A 20,671-nucleotide genomic window follows, 5' to 3' on the forward strand; every position below is an offset into this window, starting at 1 on the left:
TCCTGTCTGCTCCACATCTGAACCGGCTTAAAGATTGACAGGAACATCCACGGTTCATTTGTCTGGTCTTTATTCAAGGACAGCGTATGTATGAACTCTCCTTCATACTCCTTCGCCAGGTGTTTCACGAGTGTTTCCTTAACCCGTGTCAGAACAAGGGCACGTGCGAAGAGGTGGGGGTCGGATATATCTGCACCTGTCCGCCGGGGTTCACAGGTAAAACAGTAGTGAATTATCACTTCCGTTACATATAACAGAAACCACAGGTCTGGCTTCTGCCGCAGACTGATAACACACACCGCCGTCCCAGGCATGTACTTTGTGCTAGAACACCGCGGACCTACGTAAACCGCGACGGTAATAAATCGATAGACGGACGGAATCGTCGTTTGAGCGTTTCTCGACCCTCGGCTTTTTTTTTTCTTTTCTCGCAGGCGCGAAGTGCGAGAACGATATCGATGAGTGCGAGTCGTTGCCGTGCCTGAATGGAGGGCTTTGCACAGATGGCATGGGAGATTTCCAGTGTCACTGCCAGCCTGGTTTTGTAGGTATGATGTCACCTTCCACTCATCGATTTCTCCTGTGAAAGGTCTCCTTCTGCAGCTGTTTTCTTTTTATGGCCTTTTTTTTTTTTTTTTATCAGTAGCTGTAGCACTGACAGTAGTTGGGAGTATTTGTAGCAATAGCTCTTTTGGGCTGAAATGATTTGTGTAAAAGATGTTGGGTAGAGAAAGCGTACAGTCGCTCTGTGACATTACAGCGCTTTTCCATTCAGACCTCCTTCGCCTCCTGAGGCCTGGCAGTGATTCCATGAGCCGCTGTCTTGGTTTAGCAGAGATTTATTGTTTTTTGTGGGTGTGTGATGGTGGCGTTGACACTGTTGTGAGTCTCTCTTGTTCTCTTTCTCTCTCTCTCTGTCTCCCTCTCCCTCTCCCTTTCACTCTCTCTCTCTCTCTCTCGTTCTCTATCTGTGTTGTGTATGTGTGTGGTGTGTGTGTGTGTGTGTGCGTGTGTCTGCGTGTGTGGTGTGCGTGTGCATATGCATGTGTGTGTGTGCATGTGTGTGCGTGCGTGTGTGTGTATGCCGTGTGCGTGCGTGTGTGCGTATATGTGCGCGTATACGTGCGTGTGTGTGTGCGTGTGTGTGTGTGTATGTGTGTGTGTGTGTGTGTAAGGTTTGGTCTGTGAGGCGGAGGTTAACGAGTGCAGCTCTTCACCCTGTCTGAATGATGGAGTGTGCGTGGACGAGGTCAATCATTTTACCTGCAGCTGCACCGAAGGCTTCACAGGTTATTATTGTTATTTTTCATTAAATATGATATTAAACCACTTCAAACTTTTATTAAACATATGTTACACATTTACTGCAAACATTAAACACTTGTACAAATATTAAACCTGTATTAAATACATATGATAAACTTGTTATGGTCGCAGTAAAAATGTATTAAAGATATACTAAACATAAATTAAATAAAATGGTGTATGAAATAATCTGTAATCATACTTTAGCCTTACCTTTAGCTTTTGCGGTTACATGTTAAGCATACATTGCATTACACATACATTACACATGCAGTAAACAGTCTTGCAAATTGTGTCTTATCAAACACAGAATATACAGTTTGTTGAATCTCAGTAGTGAATAACTGAATAACATAACTTTAATTATGCAGAATAGCACTTTGAACAAGCATTCAGCAATTGTGAATAACATGCGTTTTCTCACATTACCTTTTTATTCTGCTGTAGGTTTCAATCCAACACAGCTCAGAGTTGGCATTACAGACCTTAAAATTACAGTTAAAAGATGATATTTATTTAATGTATATCAGACCTTAATGAATGTGAGAATCATGGATGATGTGTTTTTCTTTTTTCCTTCCATTATAGGTACACGTTGTGAATTAGAGATTGATGAATGTGTCTCCAGTCCCTGTCAGAATGAAGGAATTTGCAAGGACTTGGAGGGGGGTTACTCTTGCATCTGCACACATGGCTTCACTGGTGACAACTGTGAGATAAATACCGATGAGTGTCATAGCGCCCCCTGCCTGAACGGAGGTGTCTGTATTGATGGAGTGGATGATTTCAGGTAATGTGCAAAAGTGGGAAACTGAAAATAGCCGATGATAGAGTCACAAATACTTTATGCTGTTTCCCATTCACCACAAATGTTTTTAATCTCTTTTTGGCCAAATATTGAAACACCTGCTTGTGTGTGATTGTGCAACGCATATGAATATGCAGATTAAAAAGAACTATTCATTAAAAAACATTATATATAAACAGGTCTTGTAAGAATTTGTGCAGTGGATGTAATCGTGCATGGCATACAATGTTCACTGTTATTTTAACATGGACCAGTGACTTAATTTCTGCCCATAACCTCACAAGCTTGTCACTTGTGCACCTGGCAGTTGCATATGTTGCTAGGTGACGTTTTAGAGAGACAGATTTGTGTGTGCCGTTACCTGTTCAGGTGTGAGTGTGCCAGTGGGTACAGAGGACGACTGTGCCAGGTTGATGTGGATGAATGTGACCCTAACCCATGTATGAATGGCGCCACCTGCCAGGATGGCCCAGGCTACTACACCTGCCAGTGCCCTCCTGGGTTCAACGGAACCAGGTGTGAGACAGGTATAGACACCATAGAGTGAGAAAGAAAAAGAGAGAGAGAGAGAGAGAGGCAGAGAGAAAAAGAGACATAAAGAGAGAGACAGAGACAAAGAGTGAGAGACAAGGAGAAAGCCTTAGTAGTAACTAAATGTTTTAAGAGACTGTCAAATGTGTGTCTGAGCAGATGTCTGAATGGTGGAATCATTGTCCAGTTATGTTGTAGAGGTTTGCTCATTTATCAGTTACCCTAAAGGATTTTTTTACCATGTCACTGAGATATATGTGAGTAAAAGTAAGTGCATAGTTTCTAGTTCTGTAAAAATGGAAAAACTAATCAAATGTTGCACCTATCAGGAATGTGTAACATTAATTGTGAGAAGTCAGTTCCCTAAATGCATTTAATATCATCCACTAGACAGATCAGATTCCACATTCAGTACCAGCCTATTGTGAATTACTACATCTGTTTTGAAAAGTCATAGTTTTATCTTTTCAGCTTTGCTGTACTGATCAAATTGACCAGTTTTTTTCGTTTGTTTGTTTGTTTGTTTGGGGTTTTTTTTAATTCTTCAGAGATGTCCCCCGCCTTTAACATGGACTTTGAAGTCTCTGGTATCCACGGTTACGTGATGATGGACGGGGTCATGCCCTCTCTGACGCAGATCACATGCACATTTTGGATGAGGTCCTCAGACACTATGAACTACGGCACACCTGTCTCATACGCAGTAGAGGGCGGAAGTGACAACGCTTTTCTGCTCATTGACTACAACGGGTAAGAGCTCCATCATCCGAACTCTGGCACGGAAGAACGCATTTTCTGCGCTACGATTCATTAAGAATGGCACACAGGCAACAGTTTACACAGTTTTAGGATCGCGTCTTAACATGCACCGTGCTTTCCTTCCCCTCTCTCCCCCACATCACACTCCCTTCTTATTTTTTTGCCCGCTTTGCTTCTGTGTCTTTCTCTCTTGTCTCAGTTGGGTGCTTTACGTGAACGGTAAAGAGAGGATCACGGACTGCCCTGCCGTGAATGACGGGCGGTGGCACCATATCGGTGTGTCTTGGCGCAGCACGGACGGCGACTGGAGAGTTTACATCGACGGAAGCCCCTCGGACGGAGGGAAGGGTCTTTCGGTCGGCACTACCATCCCAGGTGTAGTTTTATGTCAAATATGTGTACGCCGATCTTCACACAAAACTCTGCTTCACCAAAGTGTGAGTGTGTGAGTGTGTGTGTGTGTGTGTGAGTGTGTGAGTGTGTGTGTGTGAGTGTGTATGTGTGTGTGTGTGTGTGTGTGTGAGTGTGTGAGTGTGTGTGTGTGTGTGTGTGTGTGTGTGTGTGTGAGAGTGTGTGAGTGTGTGTGTGTGTGTGTGTGTGTGTGTGTATGTGTGTGTGTGTGTGTGTGTGGTGTGTGTGTGTGTGTGTGTGTGTGTGTGTGTGAGTGTGTATGTGGTGTGTGTGGGGGGGGGGGTTCTGCGCAGTCGGTCCACTCTCTTGTCTCACTTCGGCTAGACGATGCGTTTCTGTCCGATATATCATGTCCTGAGCTGTTTTTTTTTTTTTTAACCAACATCATCGAAATGGCAAGACACATCATGAGAAGTCGTTAAATTTTGCCCTTTTCTCCTTTACCCTGCAGGAGGTGGCGCTCTAGTTCTGGGACAGGATCAGGACCAGCGAGGAGAGGGTTTCAACCCTGTGGAGTCGTTTGTAGGCTCCCTCAGTCAGCTGAACATCTGGAACTATGTTCTCACCCCACAGCAGGTAAACAGTTACCTAGACCAACCCAAACAACCATTCAGACAAAGAAAGTAGTCATCAAAAGTTCAGGTTTGCTAAAGCTCAGATGATCAAGTTGCCGTTATATGTGATGTACTTTAACGCCCGTTCTCCTTCAAAGTTTAGAGACGCGTTCAATTTCCGAGAGTTGTAGATGCATTAAAATTTCCCTCCTCTTGAATGAGAGGCTGGTTAGAACAACAACAACCAAAAGAAAAAAAAATCAAATCGATCACTTTCAAAGGAAAGTGCGTTAAATGGCTGTTAAATGCTCGTTTTGTTTGCAGAAATGTTCTTAATAGAAAAGGACGTTTGGGAACCACTGTCAGCAGACATCTTAAACCATTTAACTTCACTCTAATTAATATCATCTCAACGGGCCGACAGCCAGTCTTTAGTCTTGGCACACTCAGCTCATTAAAGACGATCCAGCTGACCTCCCCTCTGTGAACTCTGATTTCAGATCAGATCTCTGGCTACCAGCTGTCCAGAGGAACTCCTAAGAGGCAATGTGTTTGCTTGGCCTGATTTCCTCAGAGGGGTCATAGGCAGGGTCAAGACCAGCTCCAAGAGTATGTTCTGCTCAGGTAAGCTCTTGTTGTTGACGTGATGGTTATGATTCCGTGGTCCTGTAATACAGGGTTTTGATTACATTTATGAACAAGTAATACTGTTTGTGATTTAATGTAATATAAAGTATTGCGCAGTGGTGAATGTTCAGTTCGGCAGGAATGTTCTTTTTTTTTTTTTTTTTTTGTAACTTGAACAGACGTTTTATTGAGTACATGTGCCCAGGAGCTCTATTTGTGTGTGTGTTTTTGTTTTTTTTGGCTGTGTTAGACTGCCCTCTGCTGGAGACTGCCGTTCCTAATCTGCGCGTGTCCAGTCAGGCTGTAAGTCCTGGAGCTCAGGTCCAGCTTTCCTGTGATCCTGGATTCTACCTGGTGGGGGAGCCAGTGCAGCAGTGCCAGAACCGGGGTGAATGGAGTCATGCCTTGCCACGGTGTGAACGTGAGTGTCACACACACACACACACACACACAACAATACAGCATGCACATAGAGCCTTGTATGTGTACAAAGTCAAAGTAAACATCATTCAAGCTTACTTATTTGAACTATCAAATACATTTTGGTTTTTTATTTTAATCTCTTGCTCAGGTGTTAACTGTGGTGCCCCCCCTCCTCTGGAGCATGGCTTTTACCAGGGGAAAGATTTTTATGCTGGGAATTCAGTGGTTTACCAGTGTAAGCCTGGTTTCTACCTACTGGGAGAGGCTAAGATGTTGTGTGCTAACAGTGGGAAGTGGGCTGGCAACCCTCCCGCCTGTCTGGGTAAGAAAGAAAGAAAGAAAGAAAGAAAGAGAAGGAGAGAGAGAGAGAGAGAGAGAGTGGGAGAGAGAAAGAGAAAGTTAAATATGAAAATTAAAAAAAGGCTTAGAAACAGTCTTATGTACGTTCTGTATTTATGTGTCCATTCATGCGCACGTATGCATGTGTGTGTGTGTGTGTGTGTGCGTGTGTGTGTGTGTGTGTCCAGATGTGGATGAATGTGCATTAGGATCTGACTGTGATGAACACGCCAGCTGCCAAAACACGGACGGTTCACATATCTGCACATGTATATACCCCTACAGTGGAGATGGGAAGAACTGCACAGGTATTACATTATTAATGTGGGCAGGCAACAGGGTCTCCTAAAACAAACAAACAAACAAAAAAAAAAACTACACCTCTTTTACAAAACTGAGATAATCCCTGACTCATTACACAATAATGCAGTCTCTAAATCTAAGCCTCACAGGCAAGACATACATCTGACTCAATCTGCAATGCTAAAGGGCAAAGGTAGTGCAACAGTCTGATCTTGAGGCAGAAGATAATTTATGTTACTACAGATAACACAAAGTGCTACGAATATTACAGTCAGTTAAACTGCACAAGTAACATCAGTCATGACTTTCCATGAAATCAGTTCTAGAGGTAACACAGTCACTGTCGTGATGACTAAGCACTGCTAGGGCTGTCACTGAATACTTTCCCCCCCCCCTTTTTTCCCTGACCAGAACCTGTGAAATGTAAAGATCCTGGTTTCCCAGAGTTTGGTCACCGTGACGGCAGCAACTTTATCATGGGCAGTGAGGTGGTGTTCTCCTGTGAGGAAGGCTATGAGCTGATTGGCTCATCCCGTATGGCCTGTTCTGACTCAGGAACTTGGGAAGGAACATACCCTCACTGCAGAGGTACATCTGATTCTGTTTCATTATGACGATCGATGGTTATCGTTATCTTCAAGACGCTGGGATTCTTAGTGCTGTTAATCAATACAATGCCCTGTCGTTTGGTCAGATTCCTGTTTTGTAAGCGTCTAAATTACGAAAACGAGTCGACAAATCTATACCAATGATTCTGCTGTTGCGTGCAAAATGATATCCTTTTTCTTTGTGCTGATATGCACTCCTAGCTATCAATGAGCTCATCAGATAAACTGCGCTGTCAAACGCATCCAGAACCACTGTCGTCTCCGTAATACAATGCGCCTTCATTATTCTTCAGCGAGAGAGGGCTTCAAAGACTCATAATGTAGGATTAATGTTGGATAATGAGCAGGGTAACAACAACAGTGTTTGTTTTTATATCTGTCCAATGCCCACACCCACCATTAAAATAACATTTGTACTCAATAGCCAGCCCTGTCACGTGAGGGGGTTGTGTTTGAGCGTATAGCTCTTTTTGGATGGAGCCATGGATTGATTATAGTGCCAGCTGGGCATTTGTGTGGCTCTGGCTGTCGGAACGTTTTGCACTCTCTCTTTCACTCGGTCTGAAGCCGACGGCGCTGCTGGCGTAGTGCCCCATGCCTGGCTCGATGGAAACTTATTTTACCCTTATAATCCAAGTTATCAATTCAAACTTAGCAGCTTGACAAAAAAAAAAAAATCAGAAAGATCTTCATTAAGTCTGATGCCAAGAACATAGCAGGCAAATTTATCATCCTAGGGTAACTAAAAGGGTAAACTGAGTGTTCTGTTACGATTCCTTAAATGATTTATATCATCATGGATTCGGATTTTGATACCGATTACCTTTTTGCAGCTCTCTCTTGTAAACCGCCTAAAGTCCCAGAATATGGAATCATGAAGGGGACAAACTTCACATTCAGAAGCAAGGTGACTTTCAGGTATCACTGTCAGTGCTGGAGGACAAGTAGATAATGAAAGTTTAAAAAACAAAACAAAAAAAAAAAAAAACCCTTTATGAAATCTTTTCTTGCTGTAAATTGAATACTTCACTTGTGTGAATCAGCTCTCATAACCCGCTCCCTGTCTGCAGCTGTAAGGAGGGGTATATACTCAAAGGTTCGCTAGAAAGCCACTGCCAGGCTAACATGAAGTGGACTTCACTGCCTCCTGTCTGTCAGCCTGTAACCTGTGGCGAGCCCCCCGCAGTGGACTATGCTGACTTCACCCTCAGTGGCAAAGTCTATTTGTCCACTGTGACATACGCTTGCACCGAGGGATACCGGTAAGAATACAGATTTCAGCCGTTTCGTAATTCGTGGTTACCATCAGATCAGTTTCTCGTTGAGTAGTTGAATTAGTGGAGTATAAAAAGGGCCCATGTATGGAATAAGCACTGTCCAGAACAGTGTACGAATTATAACTGTTGAATCTGGAACTGATCGTGGTCAGACGAATGCACAGTAATGAGAAACTGGTGAGGCCTCTCTTCTGTGGTACGTGCAAAAAAAAAAAAAAAAAAAATCAAAGTGATAGATGTCATTCATTTCTGCATGATTGCGATTCAGGACAAAAATGTTTGACTGTGTCTATATGGTGATGATTCTGTGTGAAAGACATGCTGGTGTTAAGACTGCAGGGGTCTGGGGAACTGAGATGTGAGGCATCTGGACAGTGGACCACTCCTGCCCCTGTTTGTACAAGTGTTCACTGTGGGACTCCTCCTCCCCTGAAGGATGCCGCGATCAAGGGGGATAATTTCACTTTGGGCTCCCAGGTGCATTATGTCTGCAGAGATGGGTAAGGGCAGGTATCTACAAAACTACCGATCAAGGTCCAAGAAAATAGCCCCCCCCCGAAAATTAAATGTCGAGCGCAGTAGAATTAAATACTCTGAATAAAAAAAAATTATGTATACATAAATATCATAAATATACATAGCTATTTCATATTTAAAATCCTCTCTTAATATTTTACAGACTGTTAATACGTGTGTGACATGCATATTTTGTGTTTGAAATGTGTTCCTGAATAATGTTGGAAATGTCCCCCGAAACAGATATACCCTGCTTGGTTCAGAGACTCAGGTGTGTCTCCCAAGTGGTGAATGGAGCAAGAACCCTGCCCAGTGTGTGCCTCGCTCTTGTGGTCCACCACCCCCTATAGACCATGCCATCTCTGAGTCTGGGCACCAGCTCTTTGGTGACACTGCCTTCTACTTCTGCAACGATGGCTATATAACTGGTAACAACACCAAGATGCTTTGTAATGCCCAGGGGGAGTGGGCACCACCTGATGGCCAGGAAATACCACACTGCATCGCCAACTTCTGTCAACGTCCACCTGATCTTCCACATGCTATACTGGCTTCCACCAAAAAGATTAAGTATGCTAGCAACACAGAAGTGAGCTACAAATGTGAAGAGGGCTTTGTGCTCAATTCTACAGCAACACTGAAATGCATGGTGGGAGGTGAGTGGGTGCCCTCGCCATTTGAAGTGGGTTGCATGCCCGTCAGATGCTCCAAGCCAGAGAGCATTGAGAAGGGATATGTCAGTGGGACCAACTTTAGCTTCGGAGCTGTGGTTGCCTATAGCTGTGACAAGGGCTATTATATAAAGGGAGAAAAGAGAAGGACCTGTATGGCCAATGGAGAGTGGGATGGAGTCCTGCCCACCTGCCAGCCTATTGCATGTTCTAACCCTTCTGAAGTGACCAATGGTTTCATTGAGGTAACCAGTAACATCAACAAGTCTTCTATATCTCTACTCTCTTCTCTATTAGTTTCTACTGTCTGTCCTTTTCTGGATACACAAACTTTAAGTTTTCCATATCACATTGCATCACCCATTTGTGAAGTGGTATGAAAACAAAAATGTTTCTTTTTTTTTTTTTCTTCTTTTTTTTAGGAACCACGAAAAAACAAAAGCCACTACGTGTTCAACAGTAAAGTGAGGTATGCGTGCAAACCTGGTTACCGGCTCTTTGGGAAAGCTGAACGTGTATGTCAGGCTAATAAACAGTGGTCCAGTCCCCCGGTCTGCACGCTCCTAATCTGTCCCACCCCACCTGACATCAAGCACGGACATTACCGTGGCTCTAACTTTGAGGTTGGCAGTAAGGTGGAGTATATCTGCGATGAAGGCTATAACTTGACAGAAGAGGCCGAGTGGACGTGTCAAGAGAGCGGAGAATGGGACAAGAGTAAAACTCCTCGCTGCTTGCCACTCAAGTGTCCTGATCCCCCTGTGGAGGAGAATCATCTGGTAATACGTGGCCAAGACACCGATTCGGGTACAGTGGAGCTGTCTTGTGAAGATGGCTATGTTCTGCACGGGGCCCGCACGCTCCGCTGCACGCCGTCTCAAGAGTGGAATGACTCCTTCCCTGTATGCAAGCAAGTTTTCTGTGGGCCTCCTCCACAGGTGTCCTTTGGCGACCCTTCGTCAACTTCCTCCTACTTTGGTAGTGTAGTGACCTACTCCTGCATGGATGGTTTCACCCTTAAGAGAGAGTCCTTCGTCAGCTGCCAGGCAGATGGTCGATGGAGCCGTCCTCACCCAGAGTGCATTCCTGTGGAGTGTCCACAGCCTGAGGAGATTCCGAATGGCATTGTAGATGTTCAAGGCCTCATGTACTTCAGCACTGCCCGCTATAGCTGCAGGCCTGGGTATGACCTAGTGGGTAATGCTACAGTGCTTTGCGGCCATAGTGGAGTCTGGATTGGAGGAGTGCCCGCCTGCCGACCTATTCAGTGTCCTGCTCCCGAAGAAATTCCCAATGGTTCAGCTCAGTACTCACGGCTTGAGTTTAGTCGTTCCATTACCTATTCCTGCAACAGGGGCTATCGCCTCCAGGGATCAGAGACCCTCACTTGTCTGGAGAATGGCATCTGGGACAAGCCCCCTCCGACCTGTGTGCAGATCTACTGTTCTCCTCCCAAACCTATTGCCAATGGCTTTTGTGGAAGGATTGGACCACAAATTTGGTTCCACTATTTTCTACAGTTGCATTCCAGGCTTCCTGCTGATTGGACAGAATCACTTGACATGTGAGGAGAATGGCTGGTCTAGCTCAGAACCAGTCTGCGCACTGGCCGAATGTGGCTTGCCACCGCATATCGACTTTGGTGAGTACATAAAGATCCTTGACCCTTCTGAGTTGGCCAGAGGAGGGAAGCCCACAGACAGATCCTCATCAGTAGACACCAGCTTTCTGCATGGCGCGCTGGTCATGTACCGCTGTCATGGTGGGTATGAGATGAATGGTGGGGTTACACTTATGTGCCAGGAGGATGGAACGTGGAATGGAACTGCTCCCATGTGTGTACCTGCAGAATGTGAGACACCACCCAGCCCAGAACATGGCTCAGTGACGGTAACAGACACAGCCTTAGGCAGCCTGGTGGAGTACAGCTGTGAGGAAGGTTATGAACTAGACGGGCAGACTGTTCGCCAGTGTATCTCTGGACGCCAGTGGAGCGATGTGCCACCTCGCTGCGTTCCAGTGTCCCTGTGGCGACCCAGGTGGAATTCTTAATGGCAAAGTACTAGGAGATTTTTTCCAATTCCAGGGAGTGATCCAGTATGAGTGCCATGATGGATTTGTCCTACAGGGTGGTGTCAAGAGGACTTGCCAAGCAGATGGAAAATGGGATGGTAAGGCACCGTGGTGCAAGCCTGTGGACTGTGGACCTCCTGTTGTCTCAAGTGATATTTCGGTGGCAGGAGAGGACTACACTTTCAACAAGCGACTTTTGTTTAGCTGCAGGACTGGCTTCAGCCTGCAAGGAGAGTCCACCAGCGTTTGCCAGGCTAATGGAATGTGGAGCCATACCTCCACAGTGTGCCGTCCAACGAACTGTGGTCGACCACCAGCCATCACTAATGGACGAGTCACAGGGACAGATTATGGCTACAATAGCAAAGTGACATATGAGTGTGATGTGGGCTACACCTTAACAGGAAATCCAACGCTGGTGTGCAGGAGTGATGGGCTTTGGGATGACCCCCCACCGCGATGTGACATAGTTACCTGCGACCCGCCTGAGGACATCAGTCATGGCTATTTGAATGGCTCAAGCTTCAACTTTGACGATGTTGTGGAGTACATTTGTTTCCCAGGCTACGAGATTGTGGGCAGCGCATTTCTGCGTTGTACAGAAGAAGGCGTCTGGGTCGGGCAGGTTCCAGAGTGCCGACCCTGCGTGTGTAGCCCGCCAGTGCTTAAGTTCGGGGCCGTGCTGGGTCGGGACCACACCTGCGGGGCAAGTGTATGGTTCCGTTGCGATGAGGGCTACACCACGCTTGGGCCTGCAGAGGCAGTGTGTCAGAAGGGTGGCATCTGGAGCCCAGGAGTGCCCATATGCAGCAGGGGAAAATGCTCTACCTCTCCTCCTAACATACCCAACGCCGTCATACAAGGTAGCAGCGCTTTTGCTCTAGATACGGTCACATACGTGTGCAGGCCAGGATACCATATGAGGGGCTTCCCTCACCTTAGCTGTGGAAGGGCTGGGCGTTGGGCACAACCTCGTCTCTACTGTGAGCCAGCGTCCTGTGGAACTCCCCCGATCATCCCAAACGCGAAGGTTGTTGGAAATAGATTCACATACGGCAGCCGTGTCCAATACAGGTAAACCTTATCTCGTACGGTTAAAGCGGGCTAGCGTGAAAAGCACAAATTGTTCCCAATACAATAATACGATGCGCCTAAATCACGTGTTCTTAGCGCGATCTGTTGAGCAGAAAAAAAAAAAGAAGATTTAGCTCAAACCTTAGTTGTAGCTGATTCGCAGTAGGTTGTAAACAATGATGCTAAACAGTGTCACTGTTTTTGTGCTTTAGGTGTATAGATGGTTTTGAGCTTGCCACTCAAACAGATTCACTCAGTTGTCAGAGTGATGGTACCTGGTCCACACACAGTGTCAGATGTCAACCGCAGCCATGCAGTCTCCCTGCCAACCTGACTGATCTCATCATAACAGGAGATCAGCTAACACCTGTAGGGGGCACTGTTACTCTTTCTTGTAGACCAGGGCTCTTACTGGAAGGACCAGAACTGTCTGAATGTGGGGTAGGTTGCTATGTCATACTGTGTGTCATAATTTTTAGCAATCACACAGCTCCTGTGAAAGAAAAGGAGAGTTCTACATAAGTGCACAAGTAATATGTGTACATAATTTATTTTGTACCAAAATTTGAGAACCCTTCAATATAAAGTATACTAACAAAAATGTATTTTTACTGTCTTAGTGCTGGCACAAGCATCAGCTTAAAGCTGATTGAATCTGACTGGAACATTTTAAATGATTGTTTAACGGTTTCTGATTATCGTTTGTTAAAGCTCGGTGGGATCTGGTCTCCAAGCTTCTCCTCGAGCTCCTGTGTGTCTGTTGTCTGTGAAAAGCCCAACCCTGTCCTCCATGGCAACGTCGAAGGTGAAAGCTACAATTATGGGGACATGATTATGTATACATGTCTTCCTGGGTTTGAACTACAGGTACTGAACGGCATTCATTCAGCTTTGAATAGCTTTTTTTTTGTTTTGTGGGTGTGTGTGTATTTTTTTTTTTTTTTTTTTACTGTGAAGGATCTCTGTCCTCTTCAAACACTCTTTGATACTGGCGATTCTCATCGTGTTGCATTTGAAACACCTTGCCGCCCTGTTATGTCTGAGGGATGTGCCAGAAGTAATGCAGATGAAAGACCACTCTCGCGGGGTTGAATATCCAAGCTGCACTTTTGTTCATTCATCCATGGAACCAGCTGGACTAAATCAGATACCCTGCACTAGACTGTGGTTGCCTCTCTTTTGAAATGTTCTGACCTCGTTTCCCATAAACTACTCTTTTTAAAACAGAAGTTGCTGTTGCTGTGTACTGTGTAATCACATGACTTCCAAGCAGCGTTACGATCAACATAGGATTACGACATTCACTGTTTTTTTATGTAATGGGTGATCTGTAACGACTCATAATAAAAATACGCCTTTGTCGCAGGGTGACTCTGTACGGATATGTCAGGATGATAAAACCTGGACTGGAGTCCGGCCAGTGTGTGTTGGTAAGAGTGTGTTAGATACATTCAAATCCCCCCACAATATGGATTTCCATGAAGTACCTCCAGTGATATGTACAAACCATCTCTATAGTCTGTTCTTCTACGTTACATCCAGTCTGTTAATCTACCTTCAGTCCAGACTTTTCATATCCAAGCACGGCATATGTTAATTCCCACTTGTGATTCCAGATCTTTTTTTTTTTTTTTTGTCATCAATGTTTACAGCAGTCTCGTGTGGACCACCACCACTGGTGCAGAATGCTGTTGCCCAGACAGTGGGGAAGGCATACGGAGACATCGTCAGCTATGAGTGCAAACCAGGGTTTCATCTGAATGGTCAAAATACACTCACTTGCCAAGCTGATGGTACATGGAGTTTGCCAACTCCAGTTTGTGAGGGTGGGTGAAGTAGTGTTACATTTTTCTGAAGATAGTTTATCATTTTTATGAGTTAAGGAATGTTGTCCATCCGGAGTTGTCGTATGTTTCTGCTGACTCATCCAGCTTTTTCTGCCCCCAACCATCTCTCTCTCTCTCTCTCTCTCTCTTTCTCTCTCTCTCTCTCTCTCTCTCTCTCTCTCTCCTTCTGCCTCACTCTCTCTCCTTCTGCCTCTCTCTCTCTCCTTCTGCCTCTCTCTCTCTCTCTCTCTCTTTGTCTCTCTCCCTCTTTTTTCTAACATCCTCAGTTCCTAGCAGCTGTGAGAGCCCTGAGGACTTTTTGGGAGGAAAGGTGCAGGAACGTAATCTCGGCAGCGGGAGAGCTCTTGAGTTTCTCTGTGATAAGGGCTACACTCTACAGGGAGAGTCACTGGTTGTTTGCATGGGCAATGGCTCCTGGAGCTCAGCCTTCCCTGTCTGCACACGTAAGGCTGACAGTCACCTTCCATGCACTAAAAAAAAAAAAGTGTACAGACAGGTTCTTACTGGTAGTGTCATTATTTTGCTTGCTAACTGTCGGTTACGCAGTTTGAGGCTTATGAATCTGTGGTTGACGCTGTCATGATGTTATTTGTGTTCACACGTCTTGTTGTTCGTGTTCAACCACATTTCGCCTCAGTGACCTCACATTCTTTGAGTCCAGTCTCACGCCCACACCCTTAGTCTAGAATGCTTGAATGTGTAGCAATAAGCTTTGCACAAGCGGCCTTTCTGGCGAGTAACTTCTTAGGACATTACATAGTTTAAGCTTTGCATAGTGTCTGAGTTTGCTTAGCTGAGTAACAGTGTTTGAAAGCGCCCTGACAACAACTACAGTCTCAAAGTCTGTTGTGCTGCAGATTAAAATTTGCAGGAGGAGCTTTCAAAGAAAACAGACAACACTGTAAAAGTGACAGCCCACGTGGTTCTAACGAGACGCCAGAAACAACACGCTGACAATGCACAACATATATGTTCCTCTCGTCTGTATTGTCTGCTCATATCCGTTTTTGCAAATCACATACTCTCTTCAACGTCCTCGTGCTCACCTACACCTAGAGCCTTTTACAGAATTTACGACAATGGAGCACACTGTTATCGACGCCAGCTGAACAGACATAGTAAGAATCAAGTATATGGTGTAACGAAACCCTTTCCTCTTTTTGGCAGCCAAGTCCTGTCCCCCTCCTCCAGGCTGGTCGGAGGACAGGAACAACGCCTCTCAGACAGTTTTCTTGGTCGGCCAATCAGTTCCCATCAGATGTCCAAAAGGTCACCAGGCCAAAGGCACAGTCACCATAACCTGCAGGAGCGATCAGACATGGAGCTCTGTCAGCGGAGTATGTGAAAGTGAGTTCGTGTTTGATAACTCTCTACGGTTCTAACTTTTTTCCTGTGTTTTTTTTTGGCTGTTTTTTTTTTTTTTAAGTCACCATTGCACTGGGAAGCTGAGTTTTTTGTGCAGTACAGGAAAACGGAACATTCTGTTCAGTCCTGTAATAAAGTGCCATAGCTTTTTCTTTGTTTTTCCTCTCTTAGTGTATTATCCTCGGTCTCCTATCCACTCTCAGTGCTCTTTGTCTGTCCGTTACAAGACAATCGGTTTCTAGTCTTTGTGTTAAGACCCTGACAAACCTGTTAAGTGCATATTTTTGGTTTATTTTAGAGACGGGTGATTACCTTATCGCTTAAATGTTTCACAGCCAGAAATTCCTGAATGCTCCTATGTCCACATTTTTTTAGTTTACAAAACCTCATTGAAGTGTAGGTAGCCAGGGCAGAGTTTGGCAATGAAAAAATTACCTCATTCCATTCCACTGCACTAGTGTGTCTACTGCAAGCCTTTTATCCAGTTTAAGACTCTTAATTATAGTGCACACTCTTTTAATTCATGGTATTGACAATATTACCAGGGTACATGGTGATTTATATGTAATTCACATGTAAGTTGATATTTTACACGCATGGTTGTTATGTAATACACATACATAACACGTGTTTTTATGGGTAAAGAAACACATTGAAAGATCACCCAGGAATCTTATTTGCACATCATTTCATAATAAAACATCACGTGATTAAAACATGCCTCTCAGTGTAAACTACGTGTAACTACCAGTCACTCTGATTAATGTTGGGTTGCACACAAGCAAATAGTTTGTCGCTGTGATGAGGCATCTGTTAATGACCTCTTAATGAAAATTGTCATGAGGTCTTACTATTGCAAGCGGTTGAGTCAATGCAGGTCGGTACAGTTTGATCGCTGGACTTCAGCACCACAACTGTGAAACCTGACTCGTCTATGCAGACTTTCTGTAACTTCAATTATTCATGACAGTTTTCTCCTCTGGAAATGTGCACTATGTTTCTTTCATCTCATGCTTTAAACCACAGACGACTCACTTTGATCGATCACAGTGATTTACGCAGTTGGCTTCCCGGATATCATACTTATACTCGGGCGTTGGCCTAGGAGATCCTAAATTGTGCTTTGATGGAAATTCACTCTGGTTTGATGCAACTAACTGTTCATCTTTTGCTTTCCTAACATTGCAAATGCTTTCAGTTCTCTGTTGTGCATTGTATCATGTTTCACTTTTAAGTATGAAACTTTCTGCTGGGGAACTTTTTTTTTTTTTTTTTTTTTCCCGATCTATGTTGAAGCGATCTCTCTCAACCCGATTCGTCCGTTTCCTTCCTGTTTCTTTAATATACTCAGCAGAGAGCTTGTTGATGCTGTGTTTTTTTTTTTTCCTTTTTCTTTTTTTTTGTGGTCCCTCCTACAACATGCACTGCACGTATAAAATGATGCATGATTATATGTGATGTTTACTGTATATGTGCGTATGTGGTCACTGGCTTGCACGACTCTGGAAATTTAGGGCTGTTCTCGGAAAACACAGGCACTCTGGTCTGAGAATCCACAGACAAATACCAACAAACCTTGCTTAACAGCTTCATGTTGTCAAAGTGCTATTTAGCTTTTCATAGAAGTCTATGACAATCATAATTATGATTGATATAATCGTAAACAAATTGATTCAGAACCCGATGATTCATATTTTGTGGAATTTAAGGACGAATGCATGAGGGGAAAAATTTGAAGAAAAGGTCGACCAGTCCTGAATGGTGTCCATTGAACATGCAGTATGATGTATGAGTGTTTGGATCACAGTCAGTAACCAGACAGCCTGTCCATCTTGGCTGTAAAACAGGGGTGTCCTGCGGCCCGCCCCTCCATGTGGCCAATGGGGTGGTGCGAGGGGCGGTCTTCCAGTTTGGGGATGTGGCGCTGTACTCCTGTTTCAGAGGGTACAACATGGAAGGCAGCAGCAGAAGTGTGTGTCTAGAGAATGGGACATGGACTCCGCCTCCCACCTGCAGAGGTAGAGCAAAGACACGCCTCCTAGATGTGCCTGGCCACACCCCCAAAGGCCCACTCCTCCTCATTTCACGCTGTCCACCTCTGAATCTGCTTCTTCTCCCTGTTTACACACACACTCACGCTTCTGCACATACACTCACGCACACATACAGCTCAGGATTCACAGTTTTGGTCGTGCACCAAGGAACTGGTCTTTTATTACATTTCCATGAATGTGATTGGTTGATAATACTGCTGAATTCTGGCTTGCAGGATTAAACCGTTTTGAAATGTATATTTGTTGATGCACGGCCCTGAAAAAGTCACTGACGGCAATCTGCGAGAATGTTTCCATGCATGTCTATCCGCACACGATAACGGAGGCTGTTTTGCAATGGGCTTCAAGCTAAATAACAACACGTAACGAGACTGAGGGGAAAAAAAAAACAACGTTTTACAGATTCACGTGCAATCTGCTTTTTATGGTCGAGATGAAAGAGGAAGTGGGGCATCAATGTTATTGTCATCATACCGAAAATCATACGGTACTTTTTTTGCTCAAATCTGTGAAAACCCGAAATTGAAGTCCATTGTAACTCAGGCCTCCTCGGCTTCAGCCTTAAATCACCTTTTAGCGGAACCCAAAGGCCCGGTCAAGCTTTCACCAGTATCACCAGCGCTCTGCCTCTCCGTGCTCCGCAGATGGGTTCGGGGGTTCGGCTTTGGCTGTGACTCTCTCCACGCCTCTTGACTTTTTAGAACAATACTAACTGAAGGAGAGGACAATCTGAGACATTTCGAAGGAAGTACCCGCTATAGCAGAAGCCAAAGCTTTCATTGTTTTCAGTGATTAAACAGTCTTCTGGCAAGTTTTTCCTCTACGACATTACTGTCCTCTCCTTCGTTTTATTCCCTCGGCTCTTTCTTTCTCCAACTTCATTACATGCAGAGCTCACGGGGACTTTCATTTGGCAGCGTACCGAGTATAGATCGTTTTCTGTCCGTCGACATTTCCGCTAACGCTTCACCTTCCCTCTCGCAGGATGCATTAACCTGACAATTCACAGGCAACGGGACTTGACTCTTTTAAATCACTGGGCTAACCCCTTGATTTCTTCTGTGCGAGTTCGATGCATGTCTGAATTTATGCTGAACGGTGATGAGGTAGCAGCGTTTTACCGCTTGAATGCCCATCAGTGTAAGTACTATCGAAGTTAAAGTGCATTGGCTGCATTTGCTGATTCTGTGTGTATGTGTGTGTGTGTGTGTGTGTGTGCGTGCGTGCGCGTGTGTCTGTGTGTGTGTGTGTGTTTTCATTCTCCAGCTTTGTGTTGGCTACAATGCCAAAACGGAGGTGTGTGTCAGAGGCCTAATACATGCTCCTGTCCTGAGGGTTGGATGGGTCGTCTGTGTGAAGAACGTTAGTATAAACGCTTTGCAGACTCTTCACTAAAAACCTCCCGCTCTGCCTTAACCCAACCACATTCATCTGTCACTCTCAAGAAACAAGTTTTAGCACCATTTACACTGAACAGACCACTCTTAGACCAATCCTCTTATCTTCTTCCCGTTGCGGAAATGCACTTCTCGGTAACTTTGCATCTGTCAAAGTCTGATGTTTTTTTGTGGTCTTAACCAACAAGCTCAAACCAACACCTTAGTTTATGGCTGTATCCGGAGTGTGACACCTGGCTCTCCAAGCCCTTACAACGTGTTACTTTCATTTTACTTGTACGGTCGTCATATCTGACGACCGTCACGTATTAACCCTCATGAACACAGCCTTATTTGAAGTAACACTGTGCATTTTTAGTGCGTCTTGACTCTTTAGTATAAAAAATGAATCTCGCCGACAGTTCCTTTCCTTTTATATATGTCACACTTGCTAAGCTCATTTTACAATAGCCTTCGATTACCTCACTTTTCCCCCACCTTTATCCTGCTTTCTCTAGTTTTCTCTCTTCTCATTTTACCTGATAGGCAGAGAGGTTGAATTACTAAACCCGGTAAAGGGCGGCGGCGGCGGCGTTGCTAGGCGCGGAAATGAAAGGACCGGGATACGGATAAGAGTTTAGAGAGAAAGAGAGAGAGAGAGAGAGAGAGAGAGAGAGAGAATGGGCAAGCGAATGAATATACGCAGAGAAAAGACTCGGTGCACAGGAGATTTGGAGATATTCACTGAACTCCCATCTGCGTGCTGAAAGGTCTCGAAAGCGTCACTTTTTCGGCAGGTGCATCATCTCACAGCAGGAGGTTGCGGGTGCGGGTGGAGGTGGGGGTGGGGGGGAGGTGGGGGGTGTGTTAGAGACAGAATAAGAGTGTGTCAGTTAAGTTAAAAACAGGGGGAATGAGAGAGAGAGAGAGAAAGAGAGAGAGAATCACTTATTGATTCATTTTCTGTAGACTGGAAAAAGTACATCTGATTGAATTGCATTGTAACTGCATTCAGTTTAGTCTTCACATGCGTCGTTTTTTCTTTTTTTTTTTTTTTTAAGCAGTTAGGGAAATATCTGTTTAAAGTCTTCCAAACACCACAACTTCCTCTTCTCATTGTGAAACCACACAGTTTCTACATACAGCTAGATCCTCTCTGACTTCTGGAGAGTATTAGTCATAAACATGATTTCCTGCACTATTAAATGAATTCTTCCCTCTCTCTCTCTCTCTCTCTCTCTCTCTCTCTTTCTCTTTCTGTGTGTGTGTGTGTGTGTTTTATAGCGATCTGCATCCTGCCGTGTTTGAATGGGGGACGCTGTGTTGCACCATATCAGTGTGAGTGCCCTACAGGCTGGACAGGCACACGTTGCCACAGTGGTAAGTAAGTGTGTATGTGTGTGTGTGTGTGTGTGTGTGTGTGTGTGTGTGTCTGGGCTGGTGTGTGAGACACGTTGCCAACATTCTTGCTAAAAGAGATGCCAGTGGAGAAAGGTTACTTGGAATACTTATACATCATTCTGATCTGGAAAGTCATGAGCAAAAGCTGTCAAGGCCTGTAAAACACAGAGTCTGAAAAAGGAGTTAAACCAGCTCGTTAATCACCTCTTTCCAGAATCAGGGTCTAGAATATTCTGTTTACCTCACATAGATGTAATTGTTCATCTCAAGGGCTTTCAGCCCCGTTTTAGCTCCTATAGAATCACAAGCGTACTACACCCGAGAGCGGATCATTAAGACGGAGAGGAAG

General features: G+C 44.7%; 1 protein-coding gene across 1 annotated transcript in view; it reads left to right on the plus strand.

Annotated features, from left to right (window-relative positions):
* The window catches only part of svep1 (sushi, von Willebrand factor type A, EGF and pentraxin domain containing 1), a 65,773-nt gene that overhangs the window by 41,713 nt on the left and 3,389 nt on the right, over positions 1-20,671 (plus strand). Inside the window, 29 exon segments of the mRNA XM_030779496.1 lie at positions 120-216; positions 435-548; positions 1,176-1,289; positions 1,894-2,095; positions 2,483-2,640; positions 3,193-3,394; positions 3,603-3,778; positions 4,266-4,390; positions 4,869-4,992; positions 5,246-5,416; positions 5,567-5,740; positions 5,946-6,065; positions 6,472-6,648; positions 7,502-7,586; positions 7,739-7,930; positions 8,278-8,445; positions 8,705-9,377; positions 9,555-10,604; positions 10,606-11,157; positions 11,159-12,279; positions 12,492-12,720; positions 12,991-13,146; positions 13,646-13,709; positions 13,932-14,105; positions 14,393-14,569; positions 15,294-15,473; positions 17,339-17,509; positions 18,812-18,907; positions 20,206-20,301. Coding sequence (XP_030635356.1) covers positions 120-216; positions 435-548; positions 1,176-1,289; positions 1,894-2,095; positions 2,483-2,640; positions 3,193-3,394; positions 3,603-3,778; positions 4,266-4,390; positions 4,869-4,992; positions 5,246-5,416; positions 5,567-5,740; positions 5,946-6,065; positions 6,472-6,648; positions 7,502-7,586; positions 7,739-7,930; positions 8,278-8,445; positions 8,705-9,377; positions 9,555-10,604; positions 10,606-11,157; positions 11,159-12,279; positions 12,492-12,720; positions 12,991-13,146; positions 13,646-13,709; positions 13,932-14,105; positions 14,393-14,569; positions 15,294-15,473; positions 17,339-17,509; positions 18,812-18,907; positions 20,206-20,301 — 7,138 coding nt within the window.

This window comes from Chanos chanos, chromosome 7, assembly GCF_902362185.1.
Source record: "Chanos chanos chromosome 7, fChaCha1.1, whole genome shotgun sequence".
Classification (NCBI taxonomy): Eukaryota; Metazoa; Chordata; class Actinopteri; order Gonorynchiformes; family Chanidae; genus Chanos; species Chanos chanos.